Source organism: Neomonachus schauinslandi, chromosome 12 (genome assembly GCF_002201575.2).
Source record: "Neomonachus schauinslandi chromosome 12, ASM220157v2, whole genome shotgun sequence".
Taxonomy (NCBI): Eukaryota; Metazoa; Chordata; class Mammalia; order Carnivora; family Phocidae; genus Neomonachus; species Neomonachus schauinslandi.
The window spans coordinates 21,636,338-21,649,558 of NC_058414.1; the positions used below are offsets into that span (position 1 = coordinate 21,636,338).

At 40.2% G+C, this 13,221-nt stretch overlaps 1 protein-coding gene across 1 annotated transcript; it reads right to left on the reverse strand.

The window, feature by feature from the left end:
- Nucleotides 1-793: 793 nt before the first annotated feature.
- TMEM60 (transmembrane protein 60) lies at nt 794-5,254 on the reverse strand. The gene is made up of 2 exons (XM_021689664.2): nt 5,056-5,254; nt 794-1,483 (listed from the first exon to the last, which is right to left on the reverse strand). Exon 2 carries the CDS (start codon nt 1,431-1,433, stop codon nt 1,032-1,034), a length of 402 nt encoding a protein of 133 aa, XP_021545339.1. The 5' UTR covers nt 1,434-1,483; nt 5,056-5,254; the 3' UTR covers nt 794-1,031.
- Nucleotides 5,255-13,221: the final 7,967 nt, after the last annotated feature.

Sequence of the window (13,221 nt, forward strand, 5' to 3'; positions counted from 1 at the left end):
GAGGGCTGTATAGGTCAAGAACAATCACCTGCTTTAGAGTTATAATGTACATAAGACTGTTTGGAATACTTAATGTCACCTATGCTTCACTGGAATGGGTTGAGTGCCTTGGTAGGATCATCTATAAATTCTCAAGCCAGGACACTTTTAAGAGTGAAAGGGGAGGGGCGCCTGGGTGGCTCAGTCGTTAAGCGTCTGCCTTGGGCTCAGGTCATGATCCCAGGGTCCTGGGATCGAGCCCTGCATCAGGCTCCCTGCTCGGCGGGAAGCCTGCTTCTCCCTCTCCCACTCCCCCTGCTTGTGTTCCCTCTCTCGCTGTGTCTCTCTCTGTCAAATAAATAAATAAAATCTTTAAAAAAAAAAAAAAAGAGTAAAGGGGCACTAACTTCCTGAACCCCAGGACAAAGGCATAAATAGGAACTGTCCTGATTCAACCATGATGAAAGGTCCCTCTAACTTTAGGAAGAGGCAAGCCTCTGCTCTGTTTTAATATGCCACCTGTAATTCATGGGTCATAAAGGGAGAAGTAGCAATGATGTTAGCTTAGATAAAAATCTGTCAAACTCTCAGATTCCTTCTGAATGTAAACATGAAGTGGCACAACTATTTCACAACTATTTCAGTAACTAGGTTTTTTTTCCTCCGTAATTTACAAATGATCATTTACTTTGGTCATAATGAGGCTATGATCCATTAAAACTTCTACCCAAATAATGTAGATTAAAGACTTATTTATATACTTTAAAAATTGACCACATATGTACAACAGATTATTAAGAGTCAAGTAGAAAAATAAGGTCAAAAACAAACTTTATTTATATAGGGATAATAAGGATATTAATAACTGAAATATTGAATAAGCTTTGGATTGACTAGAAGTCCATGATTCACAAAGACTATTTTATGGAAGCAGTATAAAACTACATTTGGTTATTTTCTCAGTTCTCTGGTATTCTTCAAGCTTGCAAGGATTCAGAACACTTTAATGATAGCTTGTTGAACGGCAATAAAATGAATGATGTCCTTAGAAGTCAGTCTCTCACAAAAAAGACGTTATATCCAAGTTCTATCAAAGCCCCAGCCAGTAAGGCCCATAAAGGAATGAAGACATAGGACAGATTCATGGTAGTAAACTGTTCCAGTTTAGCACAGAGTGCAAGGCAGAAGGCTAATTTAAGTAACATTGCAATGAGGTACCAGGCTTTTTTTTTAATATTGTGTGATCCATGTCGAGGGTCAAAGCCAGACTTACATCGCCCAGCCATTTTCACAATCAGCATAACAAGAAGGATAGTATCAAATATCCAGACTGGAATAAATATGAGGAACCAGTTCCAAGGTGCCTTCTCATCCAGTTTCAACACCAACATGATCAAGAAGAGTAATGTGAAAAGCCAGGTGAGTAGTACTCTCTGAGCCAAGGACATTCTCATTTAAACAGTTTAAAGAGGCTGTTGCAGAGTCGAAAAAAGGGAAATATACCCTAAGAGAAGGAAAAAAAGTCAGGATTGTTTTGATACCAGAAAAAAAAAATCACTTCCATTCCTGGTGAACAAAGCTTGTTCTTCCCCACTCACAGATTTCCTAATTTTGAAAACATTCTATTCTTCCTTTCAAACCCTGTAAAATTTGTAGACATCTTTGACAACATTACATTCATCATTCCTTATAGCCCATGACAAAATACAATAAAACTTTTAGCATATCAACTGGGCGTAAGCTCTATTCAAAATGTCTCAAGAATAGTCTGTTCCTTTTCATTGCTGTCACTCAAGTCCAGGTACTCATGACTTTATTCCTGTACCTCAGGGATATTCTTAAATTCTTTTTGTACATCTGTACATCTATAAATTTTCATTCAATTTCAAGATGTACTAAGAAAAAGCATTCAAAAAGTAGTGAAAAAGGAGGAAGTGCTTATCAGGTCAAGGGAGGAGAGTTTTAATAAGGAGGGAATGGTTAACAAAAATTCAGATATTAAATAGAATTAAGAGTGTGAGGAGATCTTTGGGCTAAATAATACAAAATATATTGGTAATACTGGATTTTCACACAGCTTAGTCTGTGGGTCTTTTTAAATTAAATTTTCTCACTTCAATTCTTATAAATACCTATTAGTCTGAATTTTTCTTTTTAATACTACTCATTATGTATCTTTTGGTTTGTGGTATAAATCCTGATTTTTTGCTACTTGCTATCCAATAATCAAGACCACTTAAACTTTTGACATTTTGTTATTATTAGATGCTAAATTATTCAATAATTTAGGCTCTTTCTCTCTCTCTCTCTCTCCCTTTTTTTTAAAGAATGTGGGGCTTGAACTTAGGCCTCTGAGATCAAGAGTTGCATGATCTACCAACTGAGCCAGCCAGGCAACGGAAAGTTATTTCTTACATCCCTAAAATATAAGATCTGTCCATAGATCTGTCCTACTGACCTATATTTCTGTTTTGCACTAGTACTATATGACTGTGATTAGGTATGTTCTAGGATATACTCTAATATCTGAAAGGACTAGTGCCTACTACTCATGGATTTCTTTTCCAGAATATTTTGCCCTTTCATTTTTTTTTCACTGCTAAAACCATTAATTCTTAAAAACTTGGAAGTTTGATTGGGACACATTAATCTATAATACATAGGTATAAGCATTTATTTAGTCTTCACATACAGGCTGATAGTATGTTCTATACTTGTTCAAGCTTTTTATAACAACCTTGTGACCATTTGGAAAAAGGGTAAGAATGGAAATCAGAAGCCAGACTGCAGCAGTTGGGTGAGGAGTTAGCAAAATGTAAACAGTTGACAACACTTTATTCCTCTGAAACATTTGAAGAAGAGAAGATGAAAGACAAGACATATAATGAGATTGAGAAAGGGTCAGGAAGAAATTTTTCAGTAAAGGAAGAATCTAAATATGATTATAAACTGAGGGAAATAGGCCACAAAGGAGAGAGAGACGGAGAGAGGATACCTGATGGAAAGAGGTAAACATCAGAAGGTGGTGGGGTAGCAAAAGCATGAGGGGTAGGAGTAAAAATGCAGGAAGAAATAAGAAACAAGGAAAAAGTGAAGAAACTGGCTAGATGAAGAAAATGCCCTAGACTAGCATGTTTAATTAATTATATTTTAAAACTAACTTTGAGGGGCGCCTCGGTGGCTTAGTTGGTTGGGCATCTGCCTTTGGCTGGGGTCATGATCTCGCAGGGTCCTGGGATCAAGCCCCACATCAAGCTCTCTGCTCAGTGGGAGGTCTGCTTCTCCCTCTTCCCTCCCCCGCTCGTTCTCGCTCTCAAATAATCTTAAAAAAAATAAAACTAATTTTGATATTGTTTACTACACCTCTACTACTTTAAAGAGTGGGTAGCTATCATGGGGCAAGAGTGCATATCTGTTTTACTATAATAGTGACTTACAGATCTCCTAAATCCCCTTTCCCCTGACACCCATCTGCTAGCACTTGTTTACTTAGCTGGCAGATCGGATGCTTCATACTGCCATATGAAAAGCAGATGCTTTTGCTCCCAGGAGGGCATTTTCTCCAGGTCGCCTTTCCTGACCAAAGGCTGCCATGGTGGGATATGGGGCTGAATTTGGAAGAAGAGGTGCGAAGGGTGTGAACTGATTATTAACTACAAATGGATTTCATGCTGGAAATCAAGTTTGCTCAAACCTGATCTCCAATCTATCTGACCATTTTTTGTGAACGTTTAAAAAGTTTATGATAATACACTTCCTTATTTTTTTAAAAGATTTTACTCATTTATTTGACAGAGTGAGAGAGGGAACACAAGCAGGGCGAGTGGGAGAGGGAGAAGCAGGCCTCCCACTGAGCAGGAAGCCTGATGAGGGGCTCCATCCCAGGACCCTGGGATCATGACCTGAGCCGAAGGCAGACGCTTAATGACTGAGCCACCCAGGCGCCCCAATACACTTGTTTAAACACAACTTTTCCATCAGCCATTGGGTAAGTCAGGGTTCAAATTTTTGCATATAGGACTGAGTAAGCAACTGGTCATGGAAACGGTTGCTGCACTCAACATAGGTACTTTAGGGATGGAGATGGAAGGATGATAGAAAGAGCACAGTCCTGTGGCTTCAAGTTTTATAATGTGGGATGCAACAAAGTTCTGTATGCACTTATACTAAAATGCCCTCAACTGGGAAGCACTATGCCGATATTTAAATGAGGTTTGAAGAATTCTAGATGCAGGGCGTCACAACGCCAATTTTACTTGTTCATAAATTTTCATTAATTGAAGTAATTTATTTCCTACTACTGGCCGTCTTTTATCTCAACAGAGGGGGCTGCATGCTCCAAAACAAAAATTTGCTCTAGTAAAGTCCTATTTGAGATGACTACTTCTGGTACCAGGAAGATAGTTAAGTATTAGTTCATATGCTTTCTCATCCATTGTCAAAATCTTCTGCATTGTCCCAAGATGGAAATCGAAAGGGCTCTGCCCACAATTCCAGCATCTAGCAGTTGCGTGTGCACTCATTAATTTGCCCACAGTGCGTTCTACACAACCCCCATTTCCTTCTCTGGCTACTGCCAGCACTGTTCCAAATGAACTCACCCCATCCCAAAGACAGTTTTGCTTATGAGCCCACAACACAATTCCTCTAAATAATGAGTCGCTTTCGAAAGGCTCCTGCTTCAACAGCCTCGTCGAACTTAACCCTCCTTCAGAGGAACAGCGTTCTGCTTACAACTTACATGATTTTTGGGCCTACTTGTCCCTAGAACTTCAGGACGTTCCTAAACTATCCTCGCCCTCAGTCTTCCAACACCTACGGTTCGCCCTAATTCGGACTATTCCCACTCTACGCTTTGGGCCCAGCACATTTTGGGAGCTGAACGCGGTTTCTTGCACACGATCCAAAACGCACGCAGAAGCCTGGTGCCAAGCAGGTGTCTGTACGTTTGGCAGGAAGCGTAAAGGGGTGGGAGGCAGCGACAAACCCCCTGAGGCATCGGGAAGCCAGCTCCGGGGCACCGGGTGGGCAAATGCACCTCGGGAGAATGCCGGCCCATTGGAGCCCGGGACTCACCTGGCAGCGCCGCTGGCCGGAGAGCGGGGAGGGGCCCGAAGATCAGAAAACTCGCCAGTTTGGATCCTTGGCCTTTTCCACGCTTTCTCCTCCATTAAATCCAGAACCCGTCACATGATAATCAAGAAAAAGATCTCAGTTCCGCCTCCCCAAACCACCGCGGTGGTGGCTCTGTGTTCTACCTCAGGGCCACACCCACATCCGGGGCAGGTTCCCACTGCCCTGGGTCTGCCCTCTCTACCTATAGGTAGAGAGGATGCCAATCTAGTTTCAGAGGCCCTTTTCCCTGTGGTAATTGGACCATTTGGCCACCAGTGCGAACCAACCGACCTTTTCTTACGTTCGGGTTTGTCAAAAAGGCTGCTCTACAAGAAGCCACTAGGCCCGCCTCTCTACCGCTACGGGCTAGGAGGAAAGTCAGTCTAAGCACAGCCTGGAGTATCCGTGGTCCCATTGGGCCCATAGACGCCAATCAGACCAACCAACGCTCGGCTCCGCCCCCGAGGGGCGCCCCGCCCCTTCTCTCGCCCTCCCCGCCAGCGCGCGGATACTGCCCGCTCCGGCGCAAAATCCTGCGGGAGAGGGGGTGGGGCGACAGCTCTGGAGGCAGCGCTCCCGCCGGCAGCCTCGTTGTGACTCCTCCGGCTCCCGCAGCGGCGGCGGCGCTCGCCTCGGAGTCTCCCGCGCGCACCCCAGCCGCCTCCTAGCGGCGCGGCGCCCGCTCCTACGGTAAGGGCCGGCATCACCTCCGTGCTTGGGCGGGCCGTGTGGAGGTCGTTGGGTTCTGACAGAATCCTGGGGATGGAGCAGGACGAGGGAGGAAAGCGGAGGGCAGGATGGAGGTGGGGGCTCCGGGGCCAGCGCATCGCCCTACGCCGCCGGTGACTTCCCCGGCAGCCGCTGGCACCTGCGTGCCGGGGGCAACCGCGGTCCCCTCCCATCATTTGACCGGTGGCAGAGGCTCAGCCTCCCTCCTCCCGAGCCCGTGCCGTCCTCGAGCCTAAATGGTGACGGGCCGAAGCTCAGCGCCGCCTCCCGCCCCTCCGCCCCCTCTCGCGGCCCCTCTCCTCCGCTTCCTTCCCCTGACGCTGTGCTGGGGGCGCGCCGGGTCCTGGAGGGCGTGCAGGGGCATCGGGTGGCGGAGCCCGGGCGGGCGGGGGAGGTCAGCTAGCCGCCGGAGGAGTGGGCTCGGGCGGAGGGGGCGACTGTGCGCACGCAGGACGCAGGCTGGAGGGAGGGTCTTTGCCCTGCACCCACTGAGCAGGCAACAGTTTAGTTCTGATTCCAGCACTGCGGAGCGGGTGCTGAAATTCTCTCAGGGGCCTTAAGGGCTGTTTTCCCCTCTGGAAACAATACTGCAGTCCATCAGCTTGCTTTACCTTTTCTTATTTTTATCTGCCTGATATTGACAGCCAGTATTTTGGTATTGTTCCTTCGAGTCATGACTTTTAAACTCAACCTCCTTCTATAACTTTGGAGATCATTCTGTCACTGATCCATCACTCTTTATTTTTAGCCTGACCAAAAAAAACAAAAAAGAACTGCTTTATATCATCATGTACTGACTGGGAAGTACAGAATCTGGAATAATTTATTAATCTAAGTATTTATATACCAAGTAGTTTTTAAATTCGTGAATTATTAAATATTTTGTAATTTATACTTGCTGTCTTTGTTTATGGTATATCCTGCCTACTTTGAGGTTATTTTGTTAAGTGTGTGCTTTGATTTTATAGTTTTTGGTTAGCTTGAGCCAACTAGATATTTTAGGATTTTTCTTTTTTTTCCCCCTAAGACTTTGGGCATAGCCACTTTATTTGCTCTTGTTATTAGAGATCATGTATGTTTTAAAAAAAATTTGTTTCCTCCCCAGCTGGATTTTTTCATAGCATTTTAAAGTTGGAAGGGAGCATTCTGAGAATTTGGAAACTATGCACTTTAGCCTAAAGAGCTGTAAAATAGCATAACAATTTGAAATCCTAACTTCTTGGAGTAAACATTGCTAAGTTTAAGAGAAGGAAATGTTCAGTTGTAGTGGCTCAGCCTCCAGATTCCAGAGGAAAGCAATCTAGAGGTCTGAGGAGAATGAGCCATGCCTGAGACCAGACACAGGGTGGTTCCAGGAAAATTTCTGGCTGGGGAAATAGCCTGTCTCCCATGCAGGTTAGTTGTGTGCATGCATCAAATAGTATTAAGTTAGGTGTTAGTAAGGTAGAAAGTGTTTTTTCTGACTTTTACCACTTTCTGATAGGCCATGAAAACATAGTAAGAGAAAAAAGTATAATGGGGGCAGTCTTGTATAGTCAAACCTCCCAGAGTAAACTCTTTTTTGAGTCCAAACTGGCAGTGGACAGTTGGCCCTAAAAATCAAGTAGGTGGTCTGAGCAATTTTTATTTTTTTATTTTATTATTATTTTTTAAATGTTTATTTGTTTGGTTTAAGTAAGCTCTACATCCAATGTGGGGCTTGAACTCACAACCCTGAGATCAAGAATCACATGCTCTACTGACTGAGCCAGCCAGGCATTCTGGCCTGAGCAATTTTATTTTATTTTACTTTTTTTGGCCTGAACAATTTTTAAACCTATGAACCTTTTTGCCAGCCCATTTAATAAAATTTCAAGGAATTTGTAATTAAAAAGGCTACACTAGACTAAGCCAAAGAAAATTTAGGGTGGCATGTAGAAAAAATGAGGATCGAAAAATAGTTGGATTGCTTCCATACTGTCTTGTTTAATCTTTATAATGCTGTGAGGCATGTACTGTGATTACTGTTCTGTTTTATAGATGAGTTAACCAAAACTTCGGTTAACTCATTTGTTGAAGATTTCTCAGGTCATAAGTTGGTGGAGGTGGGATTCAAATCCAGGCAATCTGATTACAAAGCCTAAATTTCAAGCCAGTATGTTTTACCACCACAGTGGCTTCGTAGAGACCTGGTACAAAGGAGACTAATCAGTGAAAACTAATGCTGCAAAGTCATCAACTGAGTAAGAATATTGTACATATTCAGTAACACTTTGAGTCACTGTATAGTAGGCATTGTTGAGTATTGGGGATGTAAGGATGGAGTCACCTGTCCTGTCGTTAGTGGGGGAGAGAAATAAACAAATAATCATAATACAATACAGTGTATACTATAGAAGAGTGCCATAGAGTTTGTGATTTAATAGAAGAGAATTCAGTTGAAGTTTAGGCATACCAGCATTTGAATTCCTGTTTGGCTTTGTGACCTTTAACATGATAGTAAACCTTTTTCAGCTTCAGTTTTCTTATCTGTTAAGTGGAGATGAATTACTTCAAAGCGGAGTATTAAGCATTAAACAGAATATGTAAAGTACTGGCACACTGGTAAGCCCTGAACAAAGAAGACTGAATAATATTCAGAGGCGGAGTGGAGAAGGGGTTGGAGGTTTGGCTACCACTGGAGCCTTCAAGGGTAAGTAGTAGTTTTCATGGTTGGGGAAGGAGGGCATCCTACACAGAACAGGAGGCAGGGTCACAGAACAGGAATGTGGATTGTTGAGGGAATGGCAAGTAATCGTAGCTTTGTATAAAAAGTATTTGTGAAGGCCAAAATTTAAATGGTAATTGTGTATAAATGTGGCTAGGCAAGGTGAGTACTACCCAATTTTGATTAAAATTATAGGAAATCCTCAACGGTTTGGGAATTGTTACATTTTTATTTAATATTTACCGTTTAAGACTTTTTTCCCCCAGTGACAATTAAAACTTGTTTTCCAAACGTGTCCAGCTAAGCACTTTCATTATTTCATTGCAATAGTTCATTCTAAGCTATAAAGGAAGACTTACACCACCACTAGAGGCATTTGCACGTAATTTGTGGAATGTATTTTGGGATTACTTTAAAAAGAAGAATCTTAAAGTGACTTGCTTCCCTTAACCCTTTTACCGAGTATGTAGCCACATAGGGCCACTATTGCAAACTACCCTTTGTATATACGCCAACTGCCTTTTCTGAATCCAAATTTGAGATGTAACGGTGAGACAGAATGTTTCAAATTGGGGCTGTTCTTAAAAAAATCTGAGAAAAAGTCCCATGTGTAAATCTTCCCTTCAGGTTAGCACAGACCCATGAATACTTCCACTGGATTTATAAATGTAGATTTATATGTAAGGTATGTATGTACATGTATGACATGTAAATTCATGACCAGAATTATCTAAGTTGAAAATATTAAATGCCATTTAGGAAAGCTGCTTTTGTATTCCAACTTGTTATTCTCATACAAATTGCTAAAATGACACAAAGATCAGATTTCACATGAGAAAAACGGACTGCTTCCTAGACCAGGTAGTTTTAGAGTACTAGGAAAGAAAATATGCTGGACTTCATTCTGAGTGGTGAACAGGAACTGGGCAGGAAATGGCTGTGGCTGAACCACTACCTGATAATAATCATAACATGATTGAATTTGACATTTAATGAGAGGAAGTAAAGGAGAGAAAAAGTGCACTGTATGCAGCTTTCCAGTTTCAGAAACAGTAGGGGAAAAGGACTGTTAAAAGTGTTTCTACAAAAAAAAAAACACAGTGTTTCTATAGAAGTTTTGAAGGTATGTAGTAGGCACTGATATTTGTTGCATGAATGAAAGCACCTTAGTAAAACATTCCATAAAAGGTCTGTTACAGATAGCAAAAAACTAAAGTTGTGTGGCACGAATTTTGGTGCTCTGCAGACCTACGTTCAAGTCTCAGTTCTACAGTCCATCAGTTGTGTGACTTTGGGCTCATTATGTAATCTTTTTGAGGTTCAGTTTTATTTAATCATAAAATGGAGATACTGTGCAAGATTTTGAAAATTAAATTAGCTAATGTACGTAAAGTACTTGACACATTGTCTGGCTTATAAGACATGTTCAAAAAACAGTTGTTGCTGTTATTTGACTAAGTTGAATAGGTGTGATTTTTATTTTATTTATTCATTCATTCATTTATTCATTTATTTTAAAGGGTGGGGTGCAGAGAGGGAGAGGCAGAGAGAGTATCTTAAGCAGGCGCCACACTGGGTGTGGATCTTGAGACAGGGCTCAATCTCACAACCCTGAGATCGTGACCTGAGCAGAAATCCAGAGTCGGAGGCTTAACTGACTGAGCCACCCAGGTGCCCTGAACAGATGTGTTTTTTTAAAAAAAATACAATTCTCAAACAGAGTAAGGAGAGCCAGAAAATGGCAAACAAACAAATAAAACCTTAAGAGGAGACGATTGGATGTTACACAGGCAATAGGCACAGTTGAATAAAAAAATCAAGTCATTGCAGCCACATACAAAACAAGGGAAAAGATAGGGAAAGGGCGTCATATTCTCAATTTTTTTTTTCCTGAAGAAAGTACGTCAGACTCATTAAACCAGATAAAGTAAATAAGATTTTGCTATTCTAAATGGCAATAAAAAGAATACTGAAATTGGGTCTCTTGTACTGTGAGTTTACTATATACACGGAAAGGGACTTTTTTCCTCAAATCCCTTAGCCACATTCTTATCTCTGAAATTCTTCCAACAGATAAAAGCCATTAATTTTACAGTCATAGAGAAGGCTTTAATTGCAAGTAATCTTGGGAGATAGAGCCGGTTAATTTAACTACATATATTTCCCAAGTATTGATTCTATATATCTCATTGCCTACTATATATCTTTTGGGCAGTGAATGTCTAAATGTATTATATGTTGGAAAATAAACATATCTTCTTGTTCCCAGATCTGTTTCTCCTCTGTATTCCCAATCCTAATGAATAGTTCTTCTATTGTTCAAGCCAGGAATCATGGAGCATCCTTACTCTTTCACTGTCTGTACCTTTCATATCCAGTCAATAACTACATCTGGTCTTTCTCTTTACTGGTCTTTCTCTTTACTAGCTATCCATCTTTTAACCATGCCCTGTCCCAACACCCACCCCTCATTGCCACTGACTTATTTTAGGTACTCATCATTTTTCCCCCAGATTATTATTAGTCTCCTTGGTTTTAATTTAGCCTCATATTAATCAGTTCTTCACACAACTTCCTTCTAGAATGATGTTGCTGAATACTAATAAGTCATATTAAAGTTATATTCTTAATGCCAGCACATGATAATAATTAATAAATATTAGATCCGTCCATGTATCTTAAACTTAAGATAGTACTAAGTGACTTGTAAACCTATACCTAGAGTTTTCTTTGTGAGAAAGGTTTTATTTATTTATTTTTTTAAAGATTTTATTTATTTGTTTGACAGAGAGAGACACAGTGAGAGAGGAACACAAGCAGGGGGAGTGGGAGAGAGAGAAGCAAGCTTCCCACCAAGGAGGAAGCCTGATGTGGGACTCCATCCCAGGACCCTGGGATTATGACCTGAGCCGAAGGCAGACGCTTAACGACTGAGCCACCCGGTGCCCCGTAGGAAAGGTTTTAACAACTACTTTATTTTCATCAATAGAGGGCTGCTTAGTTTATTTATTTGTTTTTGAATGAACATCAATAGTTTGTATCTTTTTTTTAAGATTTATTTATTAGAGAGAGAGAGCATGAGTAGGGGTGGGGGGCAGAGGGAGAGGGGAGAGAGTCTTAAGCAGACCATGCTGAGCACAGAGCTGGACTCGGGACTCCATCTCACGACCCTGAGATCATGACCTGAGCTGAAACCAAGAATTGGATGCTTAATGGGCTGCTCCATCCAGGTGCAGCAATAGTTTATTTCAAAGAGTTTGTCTGTTTTATCTAAGTTGTTAAATTGGCATAAAATTGTTCATAATATTCTCTTATTATATTTTTAATGTTATAAGATCTATGGCTATGTCCCCTCTCTCGTTCCTGATTGTTAATTTGTGTATTTTTTCATTTTTTTTCCTTTTCAGTTTGGCTAGAGATTTGTCTGTTTTATTGATTTTCAAAGGAGCAGCTTTTGGTTTTCTTTATTGATTTTTTATTCTCAATTTCACTGATTTCTATTCTTTATTATTTTCTTTCTGTTCTTCACTTTGCATTTTATTTGCTTGTATCTTAAAAACTTAGCTCATTAATTTATTGTCTTCTGATATAAATGTTTAATGCTGTAAAATTTCCCTCTAAATAGTGCTTTGGCTACATCCCGTGAATTTTGATACGTTGTATTTTCATTTTTGTTCAGTTCAGAAATCCTTGCTGATTTTATTTGTGATTCCTTCTTTGACCCCATTGGTTACAAATGAGTATGCACATGGGATTTTTTAGGTATTGATTTCTGATTTAATTTCATTGTGCTCAGAGAACATACATTGTAAGATTTGAATCATTTTAAATTTATTGAGACTGTTTTATGGCCCAGAATATGGTCTGTCTTGGTAAATGATTCATGTGCACGTGAAAAGAAAGTTGGGTGGAGTGGTATAAATGTCAGATCAACTTGATTGATAGAATTGCTCAAGTTTTCTCTATCCTTACTGATTTTATGTCTACTTGTTCTAGCAGTTTTTGAGAGAAGGGTATTGAAATCTCTGAATATCATTTTGGACTTGCCAGTTTCTGCTTATACTTTCATCAGTTTGGCTTTGTATATTTTGAAGTTCTCTTACTAGATGTATGCATATTTAGGATTGTTGTGATTTCTTGATGAATTGGATCCCTTTATCATTGTGAAATGGCTCTCTTTATTTCTGGTAGTATGCTTTGCTCTGAAATCTACTTTGACAATATTGCCTCTCTAGCTTTCTTTTGATTGGTATTAGCATGGTGCATATTTTTCCATCATTTTACTTTTATCCATTTGTGTGTATTTGAAGTAGTTTCTCGTAGATGGCATATAGTTCAGTCTTCGTTTTTTAATCCAGTTTTCTAATTCTTGCTTTTTAGTTTAGACCACTTATATTTAATGTGATTATTGATATTGTTGGGTTTAAATCTGTTATCTTGTGATTTGTGTTTTATTTGTCCCATCTGTTTTGTTTTTGCTCTTTGCCTTCTACTTTGTATTATTTGAGTATTTTTTATGACTCTCCTTTATATCTTTTTTTTTTTTTTTTGCTTTTTATCATCTATAGGTTTTTGTTTTGGTTTGTTTTTTGGGTTTATTGTTTGTTTGTTTATATATATCTAACTTATCACAGTCTGTTTTTGGGTAAAATACCACTTCACATATTATATAACAACCTTAAAACACTATAGTTCTATTTCTCCTTTTCATT

What these genes read in the sequence shown, in the direction of transcription:
- TMEM60 (XM_021689664.2), bottom strand. Translation starts at nt 1,433, where the DNA reads ATGAGAATGTCCTTGGCTCAGAGAGTACTACTCACCTGGCTTTTCACA.